The sequence below is a fragment of the Gnatocerus cornutus genome, chromosome 3, assembly GCF_029298725.1.
Source record: "Gnatocerus cornutus isolate USDA-ARS CGAHR chromosome 3, icGnaCorn1.1, whole genome shotgun sequence".
NCBI lineage: Eukaryota > Metazoa > Arthropoda > Insecta > Coleoptera > Tenebrionidae > Gnatocerus > Gnatocerus cornutus.
Window position 1 is genome coordinate 13,085,353 of NC_142235.1, and position 18,681 is coordinate 13,104,033.

The 18,681-nt window shown below is 40.6% G+C and overlaps 4 protein-coding genes across 4 annotated transcripts in view; 1 reads left to right on the forward strand and 3 right to left on the reverse strand.

Annotated features, from left to right (window-relative positions):
• Window positions 1–591: 591 nt before the first annotated feature.
• LOC148177133 (uncharacterized) lies at window positions 592–3,911 on the reverse strand. The gene is given in 7 exon segments (XM_088033260.1): window positions 592–670; window positions 722–887; window positions 890–1,078; window positions 1,124–1,312; window positions 1,362–1,778; window positions 3,397–3,558; window positions 3,602–3,911. Coding segments are annotated over 7 exon segments (1,512 nt in total).
• A 5-nt stretch (window positions 3,912–3,916) lies between these two features.
• LOC148177134 (U6 snRNA-associated Sm-like protein LSm8) lies at window positions 3,917–4,460 on the reverse strand. The gene is made up of 4 exons (XM_088032879.1): window positions 4,343–4,460; window positions 4,252–4,292; window positions 4,080–4,207; window positions 3,917–4,031 (listed from the first exon to the last, which is right to left on the reverse strand). Exons 1-4 carry the CDS (start codon window positions 4,371–4,373, stop codon window positions 3,941–3,943), a joined length of 291 nt encoding a protein of 96 aa, XP_087889005.1. The 5' UTR covers window positions 4,374–4,460; the 3' UTR covers window positions 3,917–3,940.
• Window positions 4,461–4,511: 51 nt separating this feature from the next.
• On the forward strand, window positions 4,512–5,194 carry LOC148177135 (myotrophin). Its single transcript, XM_088032878.1, has 3 exons — window positions 4,512–4,696; window positions 4,746–4,856; window positions 4,905–5,194. The coding sequence occupies exons 1-3, from the start codon at window positions 4,628–4,630 to the stop codon at window positions 5,073–5,075; spliced, it is 351 nt and encodes a 116-aa protein (XP_087889004.1). The 5' UTR covers window positions 4,512–4,627; the 3' UTR covers window positions 5,076–5,194.
• tweek (transmembrane protein KIAA1109 homolog tweek) overlaps window positions 5,141–18,681 on the reverse strand; it is a 28,855-nt gene continuing 15,314 nt past the window's right edge. The window contains exons 16-28 of the mRNA XM_088032880.1: window positions 17,509–17,688; window positions 15,228–17,465; window positions 14,988–15,179; window positions 14,414–14,939; window positions 14,077–14,373; window positions 8,713–9,115; window positions 8,203–8,665; window positions 7,647–8,156; window positions 7,145–7,595; window positions 6,937–7,094; window positions 6,221–6,892; window positions 5,987–6,172; window positions 5,141–5,940 (exon numbers count right to left, since the gene is read on the reverse strand). Of these exons, the coding sequence (XP_087889006.1) occupies window positions 5,240–5,940; window positions 5,987–6,172; window positions 6,221–6,892; window positions 6,937–7,094; window positions 7,145–7,595; window positions 7,647–8,156; window positions 8,203–8,665; window positions 8,713–9,115; window positions 14,077–14,373; window positions 14,414–14,939; window positions 14,988–15,179; window positions 15,228–17,465; window positions 17,509–17,688 (6,977 nt within the window). The 3' untranslated portion in view covers window positions 5,141–5,239. The remainder of the gene's footprint in view (window positions 5,941–5,986; window positions 6,173–6,220; window positions 6,893–6,936; window positions 7,095–7,144; window positions 7,596–7,646; window positions 8,157–8,202; window positions 8,666–8,712; window positions 9,116–14,076; window positions 14,374–14,413; window positions 14,940–14,987; window positions 15,180–15,227; window positions 17,466–17,508; window positions 17,689–18,681) is intronic.

The window sequence follows — 18,681 nt, forward strand, 5'->3', positions numbered from 1 at the left end:
GGGAAGAAGGAGATTAAAACGATTATTTTCTATTCTTTGCTCTACTTTATTTATATTCCGATAACAAATCATTTCCACCATTTTTCGATTGATGCGCTTTTGTTTCATTACCAACCCCCCCAAAAAACATGTCCAAATGAAAAACGATTTTCACTCCGGCTCCACTTCTTCAATTTTACATTTCCAAAGCTAAAATATTATACAGCAACAATTTAAAGAGTTCGTTCAACTCAACAATGACCATCTCCCCACTACGTTTTTTGTTGACATTGAGACTCCACCGTCTAGTTTTCGAGAAAAGGGAACCATTTCAATGCCACAACCATCCAGTTCGATTTCTAAATCTCTGTATCAAGGTTTGAACAAAATCTTTACGAAATTTTTTTCTTCAGGGTTGGGAAAAATTCGCGTCATTTTCAAATTGACAGGAAGGACCAACGGCTTTTCAAAAGAAGTACGTTCAAAAACCTTGAGAAAAAAATTCGGGAAAGAACCCAGTAAAAAGAACTCCCCAATTTTCAAAAAAATATATTGAAAAACCGCTCAAGCCTCTTCGTCCGAACCTATAACAATAGTTTTGATTATCATTCTCTAAATTTTCGCGACTTCACTTGTCTCGTCCGTTTCCGACGTCATCTCCATGTACAGTTGCTTCGCCACTTGATTGTACCTAATTCGGGTTCAAAAATCAGTTGTTGGTATTACAGAGCTCTGTACAAACCTCTTTTCTTTAGAACTCGTGGTGCTGCTTTCTCTTGGTGACCGTTTCCTCCCTGGGGTCGATCCGCTCTTTTCGGACATTTCCGCAATTGATGTTAACCGACCAGAAGTGCGTGAAGATTCGTTAAATGTTGCGTTTGACGGGGTTACAGTCTCTTCTACGTCGTCTTCATGGCAGCTGCAGGTTTTGACGATGATTTCCGGGCGGACACCTTTGTACAGTTGGTAGAAATGTATTGTTTTTTTATTGGGGTTGGTATACCTTTTTTGAGTTTGGCAAGTTTTTCAGGGTAGAAATATTTGCTCGATAGCAGCGAGGAGTTCGTTGTGGTTTTTTCACCGCTCTCTGGGGAACTCCCTAAAATTTTATTCTAGAAAACTTTAAAATTTAACAGGGAAGTACCTTTTGGTCTAGTTTGACGCATCTTATGACAAATGAACATCGTTCCTAGGATAAACCAAACGAAAATTGTTATTAGAACCGCCGTTAGGATCATGGAGTTTCTGCTCATTGGCGTGGCGCCTTCTTCGCCGGTTTTTTCCGCCGCCTGTCGGAAATCGTCAATTTGTTTCTCTAAATTGTGGGATTCACCTAAAAGTCGTAACTTTTGTATTGGTCAATTGGCAACAATGCCGCTCACCCAAATTACTCAACGTAGCCCTCACTCTTAAAATCCCTCCAAAAGCAGCGTAAAACTTCTCATCTTGAAGTCTCGGCATAATCTGCTGCTCAATTAACCCACAAAAACCGCGTTGGAATTTGTCGGTTTTCGCCCCCTTCATTTGAAGACATTTATAAGCAGTTATAAAGAAGTCCATTAGGAGATAACTGGAGCTGTTTGTTTCGACGTTGTATAAAGGGCAACTTTTTGTGGGGAGAGCGACAGCACTTATGGGGCTGCTGAGGGAGTCAAAAAACGGTAATGGGACTGTGGCGGAGCAGATGGAGCGTTTTTCTTTTTCGCCGCCGCCTTCAGTTTCCACGAAGATCAAGTTGGCGCATAGGTCTTTGGACACGGGTTCCTGAAGGAGGAGCTTTTGGATTTCGTACTTCTCAGCTGAGGGGAAAACGGACTTACTAAACAAGTATAGGAAGTACATTTGAAGCTGTCGTTGAATAGAACAGGTAAATGCTGTTGTTGACTAGAACTCACAGTTGAAGCTGTTGCTGATTTGTATAATTAAAGCTGTCATTGACTAGTACAATTAAAGCAGTTATTGATTAGTACAGTTGAAGCTGTTGCTGACTAGTATAATTAAGCTGTAATTGACTAGTATACTTGTAGCTGTCATTGACTAGAATAATTGAAGCTGTTGAACCTGTCATTGCCTAGTAGAGTTGACGTTGTTGCTGACTAGCGCAATTGAAAGTGTTGTCGGCTAGTATAGTTGCGGCTGTCATTGTCTAATACAGTTGAAGCTGTTCTTGACTAGTACTGTGCTGAATCTGTTGTAGACTAATATAAGGTTAAAACTGATATTGACTAGTACAGTCTTAAATCTGCGGTTGAGTAGTACAGTTGAAGTTGTCGACTAGTACAGTTGAAGTTGTCGGCTAGTACAGTTAAAATTGTTGACTAGTACAGTTGAAGTTGTTGCTGACTAGTATAATTTAAGCTGTAATTAACTAGTATACTTGTAGTTGTCATTGACTAGTATAATTGATGCTGATGAACCCGTCATTGACTAGAACATTATGAAGCTGTCATTGCCTAGGAGAGTTGACGCTCTTATTAACCAGTACAGTTGAAGCTGTTGCTGACTAGCGCAATTGAAGGTGTTGTTGGCTACCACAGTTAAAGCTGTTATTGTCTAATACAGTTGAAGCTGTTGTTGACTAGTACAGTTGAAGTGGTTGCTGACTAGTATAATTGAAGCTGTTATTAACTAGTATACTTGTAGTTGTCACGGACTAGTATAATTGATGCTGTTGAACCCGTCATTGATTAGAACATTGTGAAGCTGTCATTGCCTAGTAGAGTTGACGCTGTTATTAACCAGTACAGTTGAAGCTGTTGCTGACTAGCGTAATTGAAGTTGTTGGCTAGCACAGTTGAAGCTGTTATTGTCTAATACAGTTAAAGTTTTTGTTGATTAGTACAGTTGAAGCTGTTGTTGATTAGTGTTATTAAAACTGGCTATGACTAGTATAAATCAAGCTGTCATTGACTAGTACAATTGAAACTGTCTTTGACTAGTACAATTAAAGCTGTTGTTAAACTAGCACAGTCGAAGCCGGCATTGACTAGTAGAGTTAAAGCTGTTATCAACTAGTACAGTTGCAACTAGTCTAGTACAATTGAAGGTATTGTTGACAAGCACAGTTAAGCTGTACTTTAGTATAATTGGAGCTGTTGTTGGACTAGCACAGTTAAAGCCGGCAGAGACAGTTGAAGGTGTTGTTGACTAGCATTGAAGCTGTTATCAACTAATACTACATAAGGTGATGTTCACTAGCATAATTCAAGGTGTAGTTTACTAGCAATGTTAAAGCTGTTACTGACAGGTATAATTAAAGTTGTTGTTTGACTAGCACTAGCACAGTTAAATCGTTGTAGACTAGTGCAGTAAAAGTCGGCATTGACAGTTGAAACTGTTGTAGATTACAGTACAATGTTGAAGTTGTTGTTGGCTGGTACAGTGTTGAAGTTGTTATAGGTATGAAGCTGTACTTACCGTTCTGAGGCAAGGCCTTCGCCCACCCCTGTCCGTTGCTCCTCAAAAACCATTTCAACTCATCAAAGAGCCCCAACAGCGTAGCTATACTATCAAAATCAATGAGCCCCGAATAATAGGCAAATTTAGCTGTGGGGAGCACCGCATAATGCATATACCCGCCTAAAAGAGCCATCAGAGCTAGGGGAAGATTTTTGTGGCATACCTAGAAGATCCGTGAGTGCTAGCAAAGTTATATGTTTAGTCTTTCCCTGCGTTTCTTTTCGTACAATTTCAAGAATAATGCGAAAATAATCAACTAAATCATCCACGAAATCGTTATTTTCTATGATTAGAATGGAAGTGCTGGGGAGGAGGTCCTCCAGGAGCATCCTGGATGTCAACAAAGCTGAACTCTCTGTTGACCAACATTCTTTGTAAGCGTCTGCTTTGGTAAAGAGAGTCGTACCAACATTCAATTCAGCCCCATTAAGCGCCCCAAGCAAAGAAAAAAACAATACGACAAATAAAAACATTTAAATGACAGAAAAGTACTAGATTTTATTCAATGAGCTACAGAATTCAGAGGTTCTGCTTTAATATTCGCTAAATTTAACCGATTATCTAGTTCGTCGTCGATCAGTCCCACGATGGCCCTAAAAGTCCACTTCAATTCCTGTCAAAGCAAGGGGACTATAACTTACACATTGTCCCCGCGGATTATGTGGAGCCCCAACATGACCTGTTCCACTCCCGCCGAAGTTGAGTAAACCCGTTCGTGGGACTCGTCAATTATAATGTTGATAGTCTGATCGTAGCCCTTCAAGGTACCCTAAAAGAACGAGTTATTTGAGGTTAGGACAAGGAAACACTTACAATGAAGTTGCGCCCATCGGAGGTTATGATCGAAACTGTATCTGTTGCGAGTTAAGAGTTTGTAAAGTGAGTTTCCAAGGTCAAAGGATACGGTTAACGAAGGAGTCGAGTCCTGAAGACATGTCGGTAACGTTTGTTTACGATTTGAGGTTACGCGCGAAATGACAGGTGTCAAAATTAACAGGTTGGATTTCCACTGGACTTGTGTGTAATGAGATGAGGTGCGCATGCGGACGTTTGCGTTTCTGACAATTTGAATCTAGTTCTAAACGCAAAGTCCCTGTTCCCTACTTGTTATTTACGTCATATGTTCAAGTGACAGCTGTCAGTTTTCGGCTAGTCAGAAATTGTTTTCGAAAATCCCAGTGCAAAAAACATGAGTGAACTCGTGTGGGGCATAAAAAATGGCGACTTGGAACAAGTGAAAGACATCGTTGAGAAAAAGGTGAGATATTCTCATTGATGGTTGGTAAAACTAACGCCCCTTTTCGCAGTCTGTTAATATAAACGATCAGATAGATGGGCGCCCCCCGATTTTGTACGCCGCTGATTACGGCCAGACTGATGTTATACAGTACTTAATTTCCGCCGGAGCCGACGTGAACGTGAGTAGCCCCATTGTTGGAACAGTTGATGCAACTTTTAGTTTTTAGTCTAAAGACAAGCACGGGATCACGGCGATTTTGGCGGCGATCTGGGAGGGCCACAAAGACTGCGTTAAAATTCTCTTGGCAAACGGTGCATCGAAAAACGGAGTGGCCCCCGATGGAAAGTCTTACATTGAATCTGCGGATAATAACGAAATCCGACAATTGCTGTCCTAAATTATTTATGCTTATCGACGCTGTCCTAGAAATTCTAAAGAGAGTTGAAAAAATCGAACGCAATAGAGTGCTTATTTATGTTTTATTAACGACTAAATTTCAATAAACGTTTTTTTGTATCACTTTCTTTCCTATTTAAAATTTGACTAAACATTGAACTTATCCTACTTCTTCCCTTCAACAGCCTTCGTTTCTTTGTCGGTTTTATTGCCGTCTCCTTTCACCACCTGGACCATCCTCAAGGTTAATACCGCCAGGATGGCGTCCAAAGGATCCATGAACCCCCTTTGCATCCACTTGGGAATAGTGGTTCGCGCGTGCGAAAATCCCAACTTTTGCAAAATATAATCAATACCATACGGTTCTATGTACTTCCCCGCGACACTCAACAGCCGCACCGTGGGCTCCAAATGCCACGTTTTACAATTGTAGTCCCTCCAGTCCTTTGCAAAGATATCAACATCGATGGAGCCCTTCTTCGTCGGATTTTCCGAGAGCTTACACTTTTCAGCCACATCCACACTACTGCGCTTCTCGCTGAATCCAAGCTTCTCCTTCTCCTTAACATAGGACGTGATCAGGTCATGGAGGAAGAAAAACGCCTCCGCGTCCACCGTCACGAAGATGTGGTCCTCAAACTCTGTAATAAAACTACACTCTACGCTCGGTTTGGCCTCTTCCATATCCGGAACTATGGCGGTTTGCAAGTGCTCAGTCTTCAGATGCAACTGAAGACTTGGCAGAGCGAAGATCACTTCGCGGTTGTGGTTTGGGTCTGCCATCTTCGGGGTGTTCCCACGTCCACGGTCTATGGAATTGTTTCCATCGCCTTTCTCCCGCTCCAACGAGGGGAATTTATCGACTTCTGAAACTCAAGTTGGTAACACTGTACATGGGATTCACCCACTTACCGTCGATTTGACTATTGGCGAACGCGTAGTGGAACCACTCCTGGAGAGATTTGAATTGTGGCGGGAAAATCACACTGCGGCTCACTTTACACACCGTCGCCATAGATAGGTGCGTTTTGTAAGTGCTCAAACCCAAACTGCAGGTGAGAGTTTGGACCACGTGAACGTTCTGCGCAGGCGCGTCGTCTGAAACCCACCAATCACACGACTCCTTTTTAAGTTGGTAGCACTTACCTCCATCGGCTGGGATTTCCTGGCCTTCTGTATTAAACGTGATTGATGGTTCCCGGAGACTGAACAACGCCCATGATTTACTCTTGAAATTTATACCATGGAAACATGCCAAGGAGATGTTGTTACCGCACAACTCCATGGTTCCCCCCAACACGGTACCAAAAGGTGGTAATGGCACGTCCATGGTATTCAACTGGAGCCCAGCGACATGCGCCATGACCTTCTGCCAGTGGCGGTGATGTCTCGCGTCTGTGTTACTAGAGGAAGGCGCCGGATACTCCCTGCTCTTCTGAGGGGTGACTCTCGGCGGTCTCGACGACCCGGAGAACCCACTGAAGGCTCTCTTACTACTGTTAAACTGCTGCGAGAAGAACTCCTCGAGTTTATTAAACATTTTCAACAAGTCCGCCGTCGTGGACTTGGAGATCATCATCTGAAGCTGGTCCCAGGTCAAATTCCCATGCATGAAGATAGTCGCTGGTCGTCGCGTGGGGATGGAATCTCTGGATGTCGCCCGGTTCAGTTTCCATTCGTCGCGGAGGTTCACGTTGAGATCGCTCACGCGGCACATTAAGACAGACGTGGCCATGTAGTCGAGACGGAGCTCGAGGGCGTGAAGACGCAGGCCTACGGTGTGGTCGGGCTCCACCTCCGGCTCCTCGCGGATGTGTACTAAAAGTGGAGTTAGTCGTGGGGGCGCCAACGAAACCACTTACCGAAAGTATCAATGTTGGCGATTTCTATGTTTCCGCCGACGATACCGCCTTTGGCGTCAAGACTAGACCCGCCGAGCCCCAGTGCAATGTAGAGGTTCTTGTGACCGGTGGAACCGATGCTCAGACGGCCGTCGCTGCGGAAGTCTTTCGTCATCCACCTGGAGGAAAATACAACAGTCCACCATTTTAAATCCACCATTTTACTTACGAAACATTCCCCATTACGTTCCCCATGTTCATGTGGACATTTAACTTCTTGAAATTCACGGCGAAGAGGACGAGAGTCTCCCACGCGGTCAAATTCTTAAACTCTGAAGGACTGGGAGTGTCTTCCTTGGTGGAATCCCCACTGAACGCCCTCCCCAGGTCTTTCAACTTGTTGTGTCTGAGGACGTCGGAATCCAAACTCAACTTCAAACGGTCCTTGTTGTTGAGAAGCGGCGACTTTTCGCTCCTCCTCGTCTCGTTGTTCTTTAGATTCGGCGAACCTTGCGACATCATCGAGTCATCCTCTTCGCTGTACGCCGCCGACATGCTCAAATCCCCCAAAAACATCCTCCTGACGATGGACCGGCGGTACCACGCCTTGGGGAACGCGAGGATCTCCGTCAATCGGCGCATGTCGTACTTGAAAGACGCCGATCCGATGTCCACGATGGCTGAAAATTGTCATTTGAGTACCACCAAGAGATCCTCCAAGACCAACATACTTGAAAATCGAATCACAGCTCTGCTCTGGTCGCCTTTTCCCTTCGTCGCGCCCTCCTGTTTGAAGTTCAACATCCTGGAGCGCGACAGGTGGAACTTGACGAACTCCACGTTGATGGACAACGAGTCTTTTCTTTCACTATCTGACAGTGGCGACCACTGGGCTTCTTTAAGTGCTGATTTTTTCCCGCCGTAGGGATGGAAGATGTACACTGAGAAGTCTGAGAGACATCCGGTGACGCTGAGGCCCCCAACCGCGGTGGCTGCCGCGCCCCCAGAACTGCCGTCCCCGAACTCGCTACAGAAAAGTTCATCTTCGGCGCGCTTGGAACTAAAAACAATATCCAACGAGGGTAGCTGTAACATACACTCGACTCTGGAGACTGGGAGACAGCTAAAACGGAATGTGCTGGGCTGCATGTGGAAGTAGACGATGACGTCCACTGGGAAACTCGCGTAGACGTAGTTTCCATAGTTGGTGATGTCTTGATCCGACGGTAAGAACGACGTATCTAAAATGAAAATAAAGAGCGAGCTCAGGGAGTTATAGCACCTCACCTGTGGCACTGAAGTGCGTCTTCGCTGGTATCGGCTCAAGGGTCTGTTCCAAGAACTCGAGGATGTGGGGGCTGATGATGGTTTCTTCAGGAACACTCTGGAGGGTCATCCACGCAAACAGCGACGCCTTTTTAATCCCAGTGCGTCTGTGTAAAACTGTCCCTTTCGTGGTGTCTTGAGGCGGCGTTGGCGTCCCTCCGAACTGCAAATCGTCCAAACTCGTCTTACTCGAGGTGGGGCTACACCCATAGTTTGGATTGGTTATCCCGTGCAAGGAACTGGAGACTTTGATGTCGTAATTCCGAGCTGGCGTCGCGATTGGTTGACTTTCCTGGCGTTTGAACGCCTTCTCGATGCGCGTCTCTTCTGATTCGTCGAAGCTCATTCGGGGCTTGTTGGGGGGTTTACTGAAGACTTTCTCGAAGTCGGGGCTATGAGTGAGGGCGTTGTCGTCACACACCACCTGTAAGACTCGTGTTGTTATTGTGGTTTGGTACGAAAGAGAATTACCTTTGAGGTGTAGTGTAACTTGACGTCCATCCCTGGAATGTGGAAGATGGTGAGGTCGACGAGGGTGGCGTGAGGGGTGGAGCGTAGCCGTGACGCGCTCGATTGACCCAATAGCTTGTCTTTGTTGCGGCGGGTGGGGTCGGGGCTACTGGTAGTAGGCGGGAATTCGAGTAACCCTGCCGAACAACTACGGTCTTTGCGCATGCGGTTCAACTTAAGTTCTTCCTCCTTCGCCAGGTCTTTGGTGTGAAGCACACATTTGCCGCTGTTGATGAAGACTTTGACGTCCAACTCCAGGTCCACGTTGGGTTCCTGAGTCTTTTGAGAGAGCGTCGACTGAAGCGCTGAGGTAAACGGACTCGAGGTAAGCCCATGCTCGGCGGCGAAGGCCTCCAAGTGCTCGCTAGAACCCCAAAACCCAAGTCATCTTTATTTTGCTTTTTTAGTAATCTTCTATTGAAACCGTCACAATTCATTTTTTCTGTTATTTCGAAGGTGATTTGATTTTACCTTAAAATTTTAAAAATTTCGCTTTTCTAGGAATTTCAGATTGAACGCTCAAAATCACTTTTTTGTCATTTCGAAGGTGATTTGATCTTTCTTTAAAATTTTAGAAATTTCGCTTTTTAGTAGTTTTAGATTGAAACGTTCAAAATTTACTTTTTTTTGTCATTTCGCAGGTGATTTGATTTTTCCTTAAAATTTTAGAAATTTCACTTTTTAAGAATTTCAGATTGAAACGTTCGAAATTCACTTTTTCTTGTCATTTCGAAGGTGATTTGATTTTTCCTTAAAATTTTAAAAATTTCGCTTTTCTAGTAATTTCAGATTGAAACGCTCAAAATCACTTTTTTTTGTCATTTCGAAGGTGATTTGATTTTTCCTTAAAATTTTAGAAATCTCGCCTATTTGCTAATTTCAGATTGAAACGCTCAAAATCACTTTTTTTTGTCATTTCGAAGGTGATTTGATTTTTCCTTGAAATTTTAGAAATCTCGCCTATTTGCTAATTTCAGATTGAAATGTTCAAAACTCACTTTTTTTGTCATTTCGAAGGTGATTTGATTTTTCCTTAAAATTTTAAAAATGTCACTTTTTTAGTAATTCCACATTGAAACGTTCGAAATTCACTTTTTTATTTCGGTGATTTGATCTTTCTTCAAAATTTTGGAAATTTCGCTTTTTAGTAGTTTTAGATTGAAATGGTCACAATTCACTTTTTTTTGTCATTTCGAAGGTGATTTGATTTTTCCTTAAAATTTTAGAAATTTCACTTTTTAAGAATTTCAGATTGAAACGTTCAAAATTCACTTTTTCTTGTCATTTCGAAGGTGATTTGATTTTTCCTTAAAATTTTAAAAATTTCGCTTTTCTAGTAATTTCAGGTTGAAACGCTCAAAATCACTTTTTTTGTCATTTCGAAGGTGATTTGATTTTTCCTTAAAATTTTAGAAATCTCGCCTTATTGCTAATTTCAGATTGAAACGCTCAAAATCACTTTTTTTATCATTTCGAAGGTGATTTGATTTTTCCTTGAAATTTTAGAAATCTCGCCTATTTGCTAATTTCAGATTGAAATGTTCAAAACTCACTTTTTTTGTCATTTCGAAGGTGATTTGATTTTTCTTTAAAATTTTAAAAATTTCGCTTTTTAGTAATTTCAGATTGAAACGTTCAAAATTCACTTTTTTTTGTCATTTCGAAGGTGATTTGATTCTTCCTTAAAATTTTAGAAATTTGGCTTTTTAGGAATTTTAGACTGAAACGTTCAAAATTTACTTTTTTTGTCATTTCGAAGATGATTTGATTTTTCCTTAAAATTTTGGAAATTTCGCTTTTTTAGTAATTTCAGATTAAAACGTTTAAAATTTACTTTTTTTATCATTTCGAAGGTGATTTGATTTTTCCTTGAAATTTTAGAAATCTCGCCCATTTGCTAATTTCAGATTGAAATGTTCAAAACTCACTTTTTTTGTCATTTCGAAGGTGATTTGATTTTTCTTTAAAATTTTAAAAATTTCGCTTTTTAGTAATTTCAGATTGAAACGTTCAAAATTCACTTTTTTTTGTCATTTCGAAGGTGATTTGATTCTTCCTTAAAATTTTAGAAATTTGGCTTTTTAGGAATTTTAGACTGAAACGTTCAAAATTTACTTTTTTTGTCATTTCGAAGATGATTTGATTTTTCCTTAAAATTTTGGAAATTTCGCTTTTTTAGTAATTTCAGATTAAAACGTTTAAAATTTACTTTTTTTATCATTTCGAAGGTGATTTGATTTTTCCTTGAAATTTTAGAAATCTCGCCCATTTGCTAATTTCAGATTGAAATGTTCAAAACTCACTTTTTTTGTCATTTCGAAGGTGATTTGATTTTTCTTTAAAATTTTAAAAATTTCGCTTTTTAGTAATTTCAGATTGAAACGTTCAAAATTCACTTTTTTTTGTCATTTCGAAGGTGATTTGATTCTTCCTTAAAATTTTAGAAATTTGGCTTTTTAGGAATTTTAGACTGAAACGTTCAAAATTTACTTTTTTTGTCATTTCGAAGATGATTTGATTTTTCCTTAAAATTTTGGAAATTTCGCTTTTTTAGTAATTTCAGATTAAAACGTTTAAAATTTACTTTTTTTATCATTTCGAAGGTGATTTGATTTTTCCTTGAAATTTTAGAAATCTCGCCCATTTGCTAATTTCAGATTGAAATGTTCAAAACTCACTTTTTTTGTCATTTCGAAGGTGATTTGATTTTTCTTTAAAATTTTAAAAATTTCGCTTTTTAGTAATTTCAGATTGAAACGTTCAAAATTCACTTTTTTTGTCATTTCGAAGGTGATTTGATTTTTCCTTAAAATTTTAAAAATTTCGCTTTTCTAGGAATTTCAGATTGAACGCTCAAAATCAATTTTTTGTCATTTCGAAGGTGATTTGATCTTTCTTTAAAATTTTAGAATTTCGCTTTTCTAATAATTTCAGATTGAAACGCTCAAAATCACTTTTTTTGTCATTTCGAAGGTAATTTGATTTTTCCTTAAAATTTTAGAAATCTCGCCTATTTTCTAATTTCAGATTGAAACGTTCAAAATTCACTTTTTTTGTCATTTCGAAGGTGATTTGATCTTTCTTTAAAATTTTAGAATTTCGCTTTTTTAATAATTTTAGATTGAAACGGTCACATTCACTTTTTTTTGTCATTTCGAAGGTGATTTGATTCTTCCTTAAAATTTTAGAAATTTGGCTTTTTAGGAATTTTAGACTGAAACGTTCAAAATTTACTTTTTTTGTCATTTCGAAGATGATTTGATTTTTCCTTAAAATTTTGGAAATCTCGCTTTTTTAGTAATTTCACATTGAAACGTTTGAAATTCACTTTTTTTTATTTCGGTGACTTGATCTTTCTTTAAAATTTTAGAAATTTCGCTTTTCTAGTAGTTTTATTAGATTGAAATGATCAAAATTCACTTTTTTTGTCATTTCGAAGGTGATATGATTTTTCCTTCAAATTTTAAAAATGTCGCTTTTTTAGTAATTTCACATTGAAACGTTCGAAATTCACTTTTTTTGTCATTTCGAAGGTGATTTGATTTTTCCTTAAAATTTTAAAAATTTCGCTTTTCTAATAATTTCAGATTGAAACGCTCAAAATCACTTTTTTTGTCATTTCGAAGGTGATTTGATTTTTCCTTAAAATTTTAGAAATCTCGCCTATTTTCTAATTTCAGATTGAAACGTTCAAAATTCACTTTTTTTGTCATTTCGAAGGTGATTTGATCTTTCTTTAAAATTTTAGAATTTCGCTTTTTTAATAATTTTAGATTGAAACGGTCACATTCACTTTTTTTTGTCATTTCGAAGGTGATTTGATTCTTCCTTAAAATTTTAGAAATTTGGCTTTTTAGGAATTTTAGACTGAAACGTTCAAAATTTACTTTTTTTGTCATTTCGAAGATGATTTGATTTTTCCTTAAAATTTTGGAAATCTCGCTTTTTTAGTAATTTCACATTGAAACGTTTGAAATTCACTTTTTTTTATTTCGGTGACTTGATCTTTCTTTAAAATTTTAGAAATTTCGCTTTTTTAGTAGTTTTATTAGATTGAAATGATCAAAATTCACTTTTTTTGTCATTTCGAAGGTGATATGATTTTTCCTTAAAATTTTAAAAATGTCGCTTTTTTAGTAATTTCACATTGAAACGTTCGAAATTCACTTTTTTTGTCATTTCGAAGGTGATTTGATTTTTCCTTAAAATTTTAAAAATTTCGCTTTTCTAATAATTTCAGATTGAAACGCTCAAAATCACTTTTTTTGTCATTTCGAAGGTGATTTGATTTTTCCTTAAAATTTTAGAAATCTCGCCTATTTTCTAATTTCAGATTGAAACGTTCAAAATTCACTTTTTTTGTCATTTCGAAGGTGATTTGATTTTTCTTTAAAATTTTAGAATTTCGCTTTTTTAATAATTTTAGATTGAAACGGTCACATTCACTTTTTTTTGTCATTTCGAAGGTGATTTGATTTTTCCTAAAAATTTTAAAAATTTCGCTTTTCTAATAATTTCAGATTGAAACGCTCAAAATCACTTTTTTTGTCATTTCGAAGGTGATTTGATTTTTCCTTAAAATTTTAGAAATCTCGCCTATTTTCTAATTTCAGATTGAAACGTTCAAAATTCACTTTTTTTGTCATTTCGAAGGTGATTTGATCTTTCTTTAAAATTTTAGAATTTCGCTTTTTTAATGATTTTAGATTGAAACGGTCACATTCACTTTTTTTTGTCATTTCGAAGGTGATTTGATTCTTCCTTAAAATTTTAGAAATTTGGCTTTTTAGGAATTTTAGACTGAAACGTTCAAAATTTACTTTTTTTGTCATTTCGAAGATGATTTGATTTTTCCTTAAAATTTTGGAAATCTCGCTTTTTTAGTAATTTCACATTGAAACGTTCGAAATTCACTTTTTTTATTTCGGTGACTTGACCTTTCTTTAAAAATTTAGAAATTCCGCTTTTTTAGTAGTTTTATTAGATTGAAATGATCAAAATTCACTTTTGTTGTCATTTCGAAGGTGATATGATTTTTCCTTAAAATTTTAAAAATGTCGCTTTTTTAGTAATTTCACATTGAAACGTTCGAAATTCACTTTTTTTATTTCGGTGATTTGATCTTTCTTCAAAATTTTAGAAATTTCGCTTTTTTAGTAATTTTTGATTGAAACGGTCACATTCAGTTTTATTTTGTCATTTCGAAGGTGTTTTGATTTTACCTTAAAATTTTAGAAATTTCGCTTTTTAGTAATTTCAGGTTGAAACGTTTAAAATTTACTCTTTTGGTCACTTCGAAGGTTATTTGATATACCAAAAACTTACCCTTCTTCAACTGACTCGCAGGACGCCGGTAACTTCTTCCGTAACATAATCTTCTCGCCGTCGATATCCAGATATTCGCCCCAATCGAGTTGTGTCTCCGGGAGGCTCATCTCCGAGCTGGCACTAGGTAAAGAGGCTTGCCTAGTCATGCCCTGCGAGTCGCTGAAAGTGACTTTCGGAGGTATTTCGTTGTTTCTCACTCTTAGAGAGGCGGAGCGTGATGGTCCCGACCTGGGGGAGCTTTCATAACTCCCCGAGTTCCCTGACGCGATGCCTTGGCCGTTTTCAGGGCTGAAACTACTCAGTGGTTACGAATACGACTCTATGTCCAACTCACCTGTTCTTTCGTTCCATCGTGGGACTCTGCACCATGAAGGATTTCGACCGGAAAGCGCTCTTCGACCCCAAACCGAACTTCCCTTTAATCGATTGAGCTTTAACGCTCTGTCGTCTTAGCTTCTGGATCATGTCGCGTCTGAAACCTTTGTAGACGATGGTCTCCAGCTCATGTAAGCGTTTCATTTCGAGTTCGATGGTTCCATGGGAAGCCCCCAACGTGCGTAAGTCATTGATGATCTTCGCTTGTTCGTTCATTTCTTTCTCCATGAGTTTCGACCGGCTGCGGGTGTCCAAATTGGGGTCGAACATGAAAGAAGGAAGAATACTTTCTTGGGAGACGCGGGTGCCGTCGATGGGTTCGTTGTCGTCGCTGTCGTAGTCCACGGGGAAGGCGGCTTCTTCAGCGCCCGTGAGCATGGTAAGCGTGTGGCCTAAAGCGGAGAGTTGTTTGCCGACGTTGGTGTCCAGGTGGATGTCGACTCCTTCCATCTGCCACTGGACGTTGAGAAACCATTTCGCGTTTTCTGGAGCGGCTCCCAATAAGAAAAACATCGAAGAGAAGGGAAACTTACCATTGGGTTGCTTGGCCGCGATGGTACGGCTACAGACCTCGTACGTCCCGTCGCTCACCACACAGAGATTCATGATGGAGGAGTCCGTCATGTCGGGCTTCCAGTCGTCTAAAGAAGTCTCGAAATCGTCGGCGAAGCGGAGGCACAAATTGGAGAACTTTCCTTTGCTGACCAAGGAGCCAGAGCTGCAAGCTGCAAAAAATTCAACAGTTTCAACAGTTTCGTCTCTTTTTTTCTCACCTGAAATGCTCGTGTTCTCCAGCGTGATCACGACAGCCCCCCGACTCTCTTCGTACGCGTTCCGTTGGTTCCACGCCATCGGCAGCGGGTTCAAGGGCAAACAAATCCCCATGTCTTCCACCGTCAGTTGCAAGAACAAAGTCCCTAAGTGTGGGGCGCTCAACTGACTGGTAAACTGGCCGAACTGGAACTTCTCGTACACTTGCTGAGTCGCCGTCAAAACTTCCTTGTTCAAATTCGCCCGTTTCTCGTTCCAATAGTCGTAGGCGTTCTTGTAGTTCAACCAAACTAAGATGGCCTTATCTATTGCCACCGGTTGGATGTAAATCAAAGGTCTCTTCAGGGTGATCAACACAACCTCCTTGTCCTCTCCTTCAACAATCTCGTCTTGAAAAGCGTTCCTGAGGCCGATCTTGGTGTTGAAGAAAGCAACAGGTTGGTACTCGATCTCCGCCTCTTCGAAGACGGCGTTTCTGATGATTTGACCGAGAGAGAGATTGAGGTCGACTTGCGCTTTACCGAAGAGCCGCGCGGTGGTGCTGCTCTGAGTCGATCCGGAGACGTTCTGTACTCTGTTGGACAACTCGAGGACGACGGCGCCGGTTTCGAGACGCACCGCAGAGCTTCCTGCGGTCGTGGCCGTCAGTTGGATCCTCCGAATCCTTATAATAAGAGAGAAGAGTAGTCGGTTCAACGACGAGGGTTCCTCCGTGTCTTCCAACCAGATGGGAACCGGGCGCTCTCCGCCGTACACCTTCTGCACGACTTCATTGACTTCCTTCATGAACACCTTCTGGACGAACACCAAGTGGTTCAGCAAGTCAGTCGTAAGACTGTGTTCAAAGACTCCAATGTCGGCCTGCGCGCTGATGTAGCCCCCTTGTTTAAACACAACCCCTTCTGGGTTCTTCCGCACGTTGGTGGCGTTCTCTGGGATGTACTCCGCGGAGACGTGGACTGCTGGCAATGCAATGCTCGCTTCAGATGGCAAATTCGCCTCGACTTTCTCGTAGTACCCCTGCAGGATCGTGTTAAAACTCAAAGAGTGGTGAGGCAAATCCACGGTAAACTTCGCCTTGCTGCCCGTCACCCCCGAACTGTTAACTTTATCCATCTTGTAAGTGGCTTGAAGTGACGGTAGCAACGCTGCGGTGATACTCAAACTCTGCAAAATCACCGAGAACTGCATCACCAGGGGCTGGAGGAGACTTTTCTCTTCTGCGCCGCTCTTCGCGAAACCCGAACTCGTCATGGGAACATCCCGAGTTTGATGACTTGGCGAACTCTGCTGCTCGTCTTCTGCTTGGACTCCTCGTGACAACCTGCTGGCGGTTCTTGTCACGCGGAGTTCTTGGAGAGTGGAACTCAGTTGTTTGCTTCCTCTGGTTACCATTCCGTGCAACGCCACGGGGTGTTGCGGTATGTCGATGTTGACGGCTCCGACAGTCAACAGTCCGGAGTTCTTATCTTTGTTCTTCTTCTTCACGCTGGAGTATAGCGCTTGGGATTTTCCGATGGTAACTTTCACGACGGTTTGTTGGTTCGGAAGAACTCCCTCCAACAAGCTGATCATGGTACGTCCAACTTGACCGGTTAAAGAGCACTCGAGCATCGCCGGAGTTGACTTCTTCCGACACGTGAAGCTCGAGTGAAGACTGGTAATTTCCGCTTCGAGTTTCAACCCGGAGAGCGTCGCCAGAAGCCGCGTGCGGTGGATACGTGCAACCCCGAAAACAACGAGTTTAGTGTGTTCTTTTATTGTACCTTTTGCAGGGACTGGAGCTTCCGGTTTGTCGAGATCTTCGTTCGATTTCATCTCGGTGAGGAGATCGTACTTCCGGTTTCCTTTATAGTGCTCGGAAATGTCGTACGCCCCGACGGAGAAGCGATGCTTGATCGTCTTCGTGTCAGGCATATTAGCGTACAAATCAAGAAGATGGTAGATGGTTTTCCAGCAGCGCCCCGTGCTCTTGTCTGAAGACACGGTGATGTGCTCCAAAGCGGATCCCGAAGGGCTACTCATAGTAAGTGGGGTCCCGACGCCCTCATTCAAATTAACGTACCCTTTGACGCTCTTTCCGGTGGACCGCAACTTCTGCGCGAAGCTTTGGGGGCGCGACCTCAGACTCGGGGACGGCGACACGATCGGTTTCGCTTGAGAAGTCACAGAACCAGGGTCAGAAATCTTCAGACTTAGCTGCTTCGAGGTGTCCACCAGAGGCTCCTGTATGTCTGAAACTGAGAAGAGTTAGCTGGGGGTGACAGGAAAGAAGCGTAGTACTTGAGGAGTGGTGCTTGATATCCAAGTGGTCGCTCGCACTGGTTTTGGGGCGGCGGATCTCCACAGGCTGCTGCTCCCGGAGCTCATTCTGCGTGTCTTTCACGTTTTGGTACATGTTGCTGATTTGGTGGAGAAGCCGCAGGAGCGGCATGTTGACGCGTTGCGAGATGAAGCGGACACCTGGAGAATTTAATTACTTATCTAGTTGGCGGACGTGTGTCTGAACTTGACGTTAAACCGTCAAATAACACTGGCCGACAAAATTAAAGTGAGAATTCAACTCACCATAGGTTCGACCTATCAGACTTTAATTTTTTCAAATCAACCAATCACAACAAACTTTTTCTGGAAATTTCACGAGTGCAATTTTCAGTGAAAACATGTCGTCTTGATAAACATTAGTGTACCCTAGGTAATTTTGAGATATAAAAAACTGCTAATTTGAGTGCAAAAGCATCTAAAATCATCTCAAGAGAGTGTGTGCAAAATATTACGAAAATCGGTGAAATCGTTCTTGAAAAATAATGATTTTATGGTAAAATTTCCGGGACTAGATATACATTTCTTTCGTTTTCATTCAGCAAACCATACGGTAGTTATTAGTTTTAAATAATAATAATTTTTTGATAAAAAATAAAATTATATAAGGTGAGTTGGGGTAATATCGGACGCGTGGTAAGACCGATCGAGGCTGCCCATGCAGACAGCAAAAGATGTGTAGTGGGCTGTCCACGTTTAAAGTTATCTTTGGCACATACTCTCTTGTCTACTAAAAAGTTCTTTGTGTCAGAATTAACCCTTTAACTGTTGTAAACGTATATGTACGTTTTGCCATTTTTCTCAGAAAATGCAAATGATAAGAATTTGAAATTTTGGAGACAAAAATAAGCGGATAAGACGAATAATAAATGAATAAATTAATTTACATTAACGTAACACTTCCAGTCATACCAGAAGTGGCAGTCAACTTGCTTATTTTAAATAGAACACCCTATATTTTATTGAATTTTTGAATTCTATATGCAAATTAAAGATCACTTTCTATAGACCGTGCTATACCTAAATTTATTATTTCTGAAATATCTCGATTTTTCAAAAAAATTAATTAAATTTGCATTACAAAAAAAAATATTTCCACAAACATTTTTGAGATTTTTTTTATTTTTATTAGAC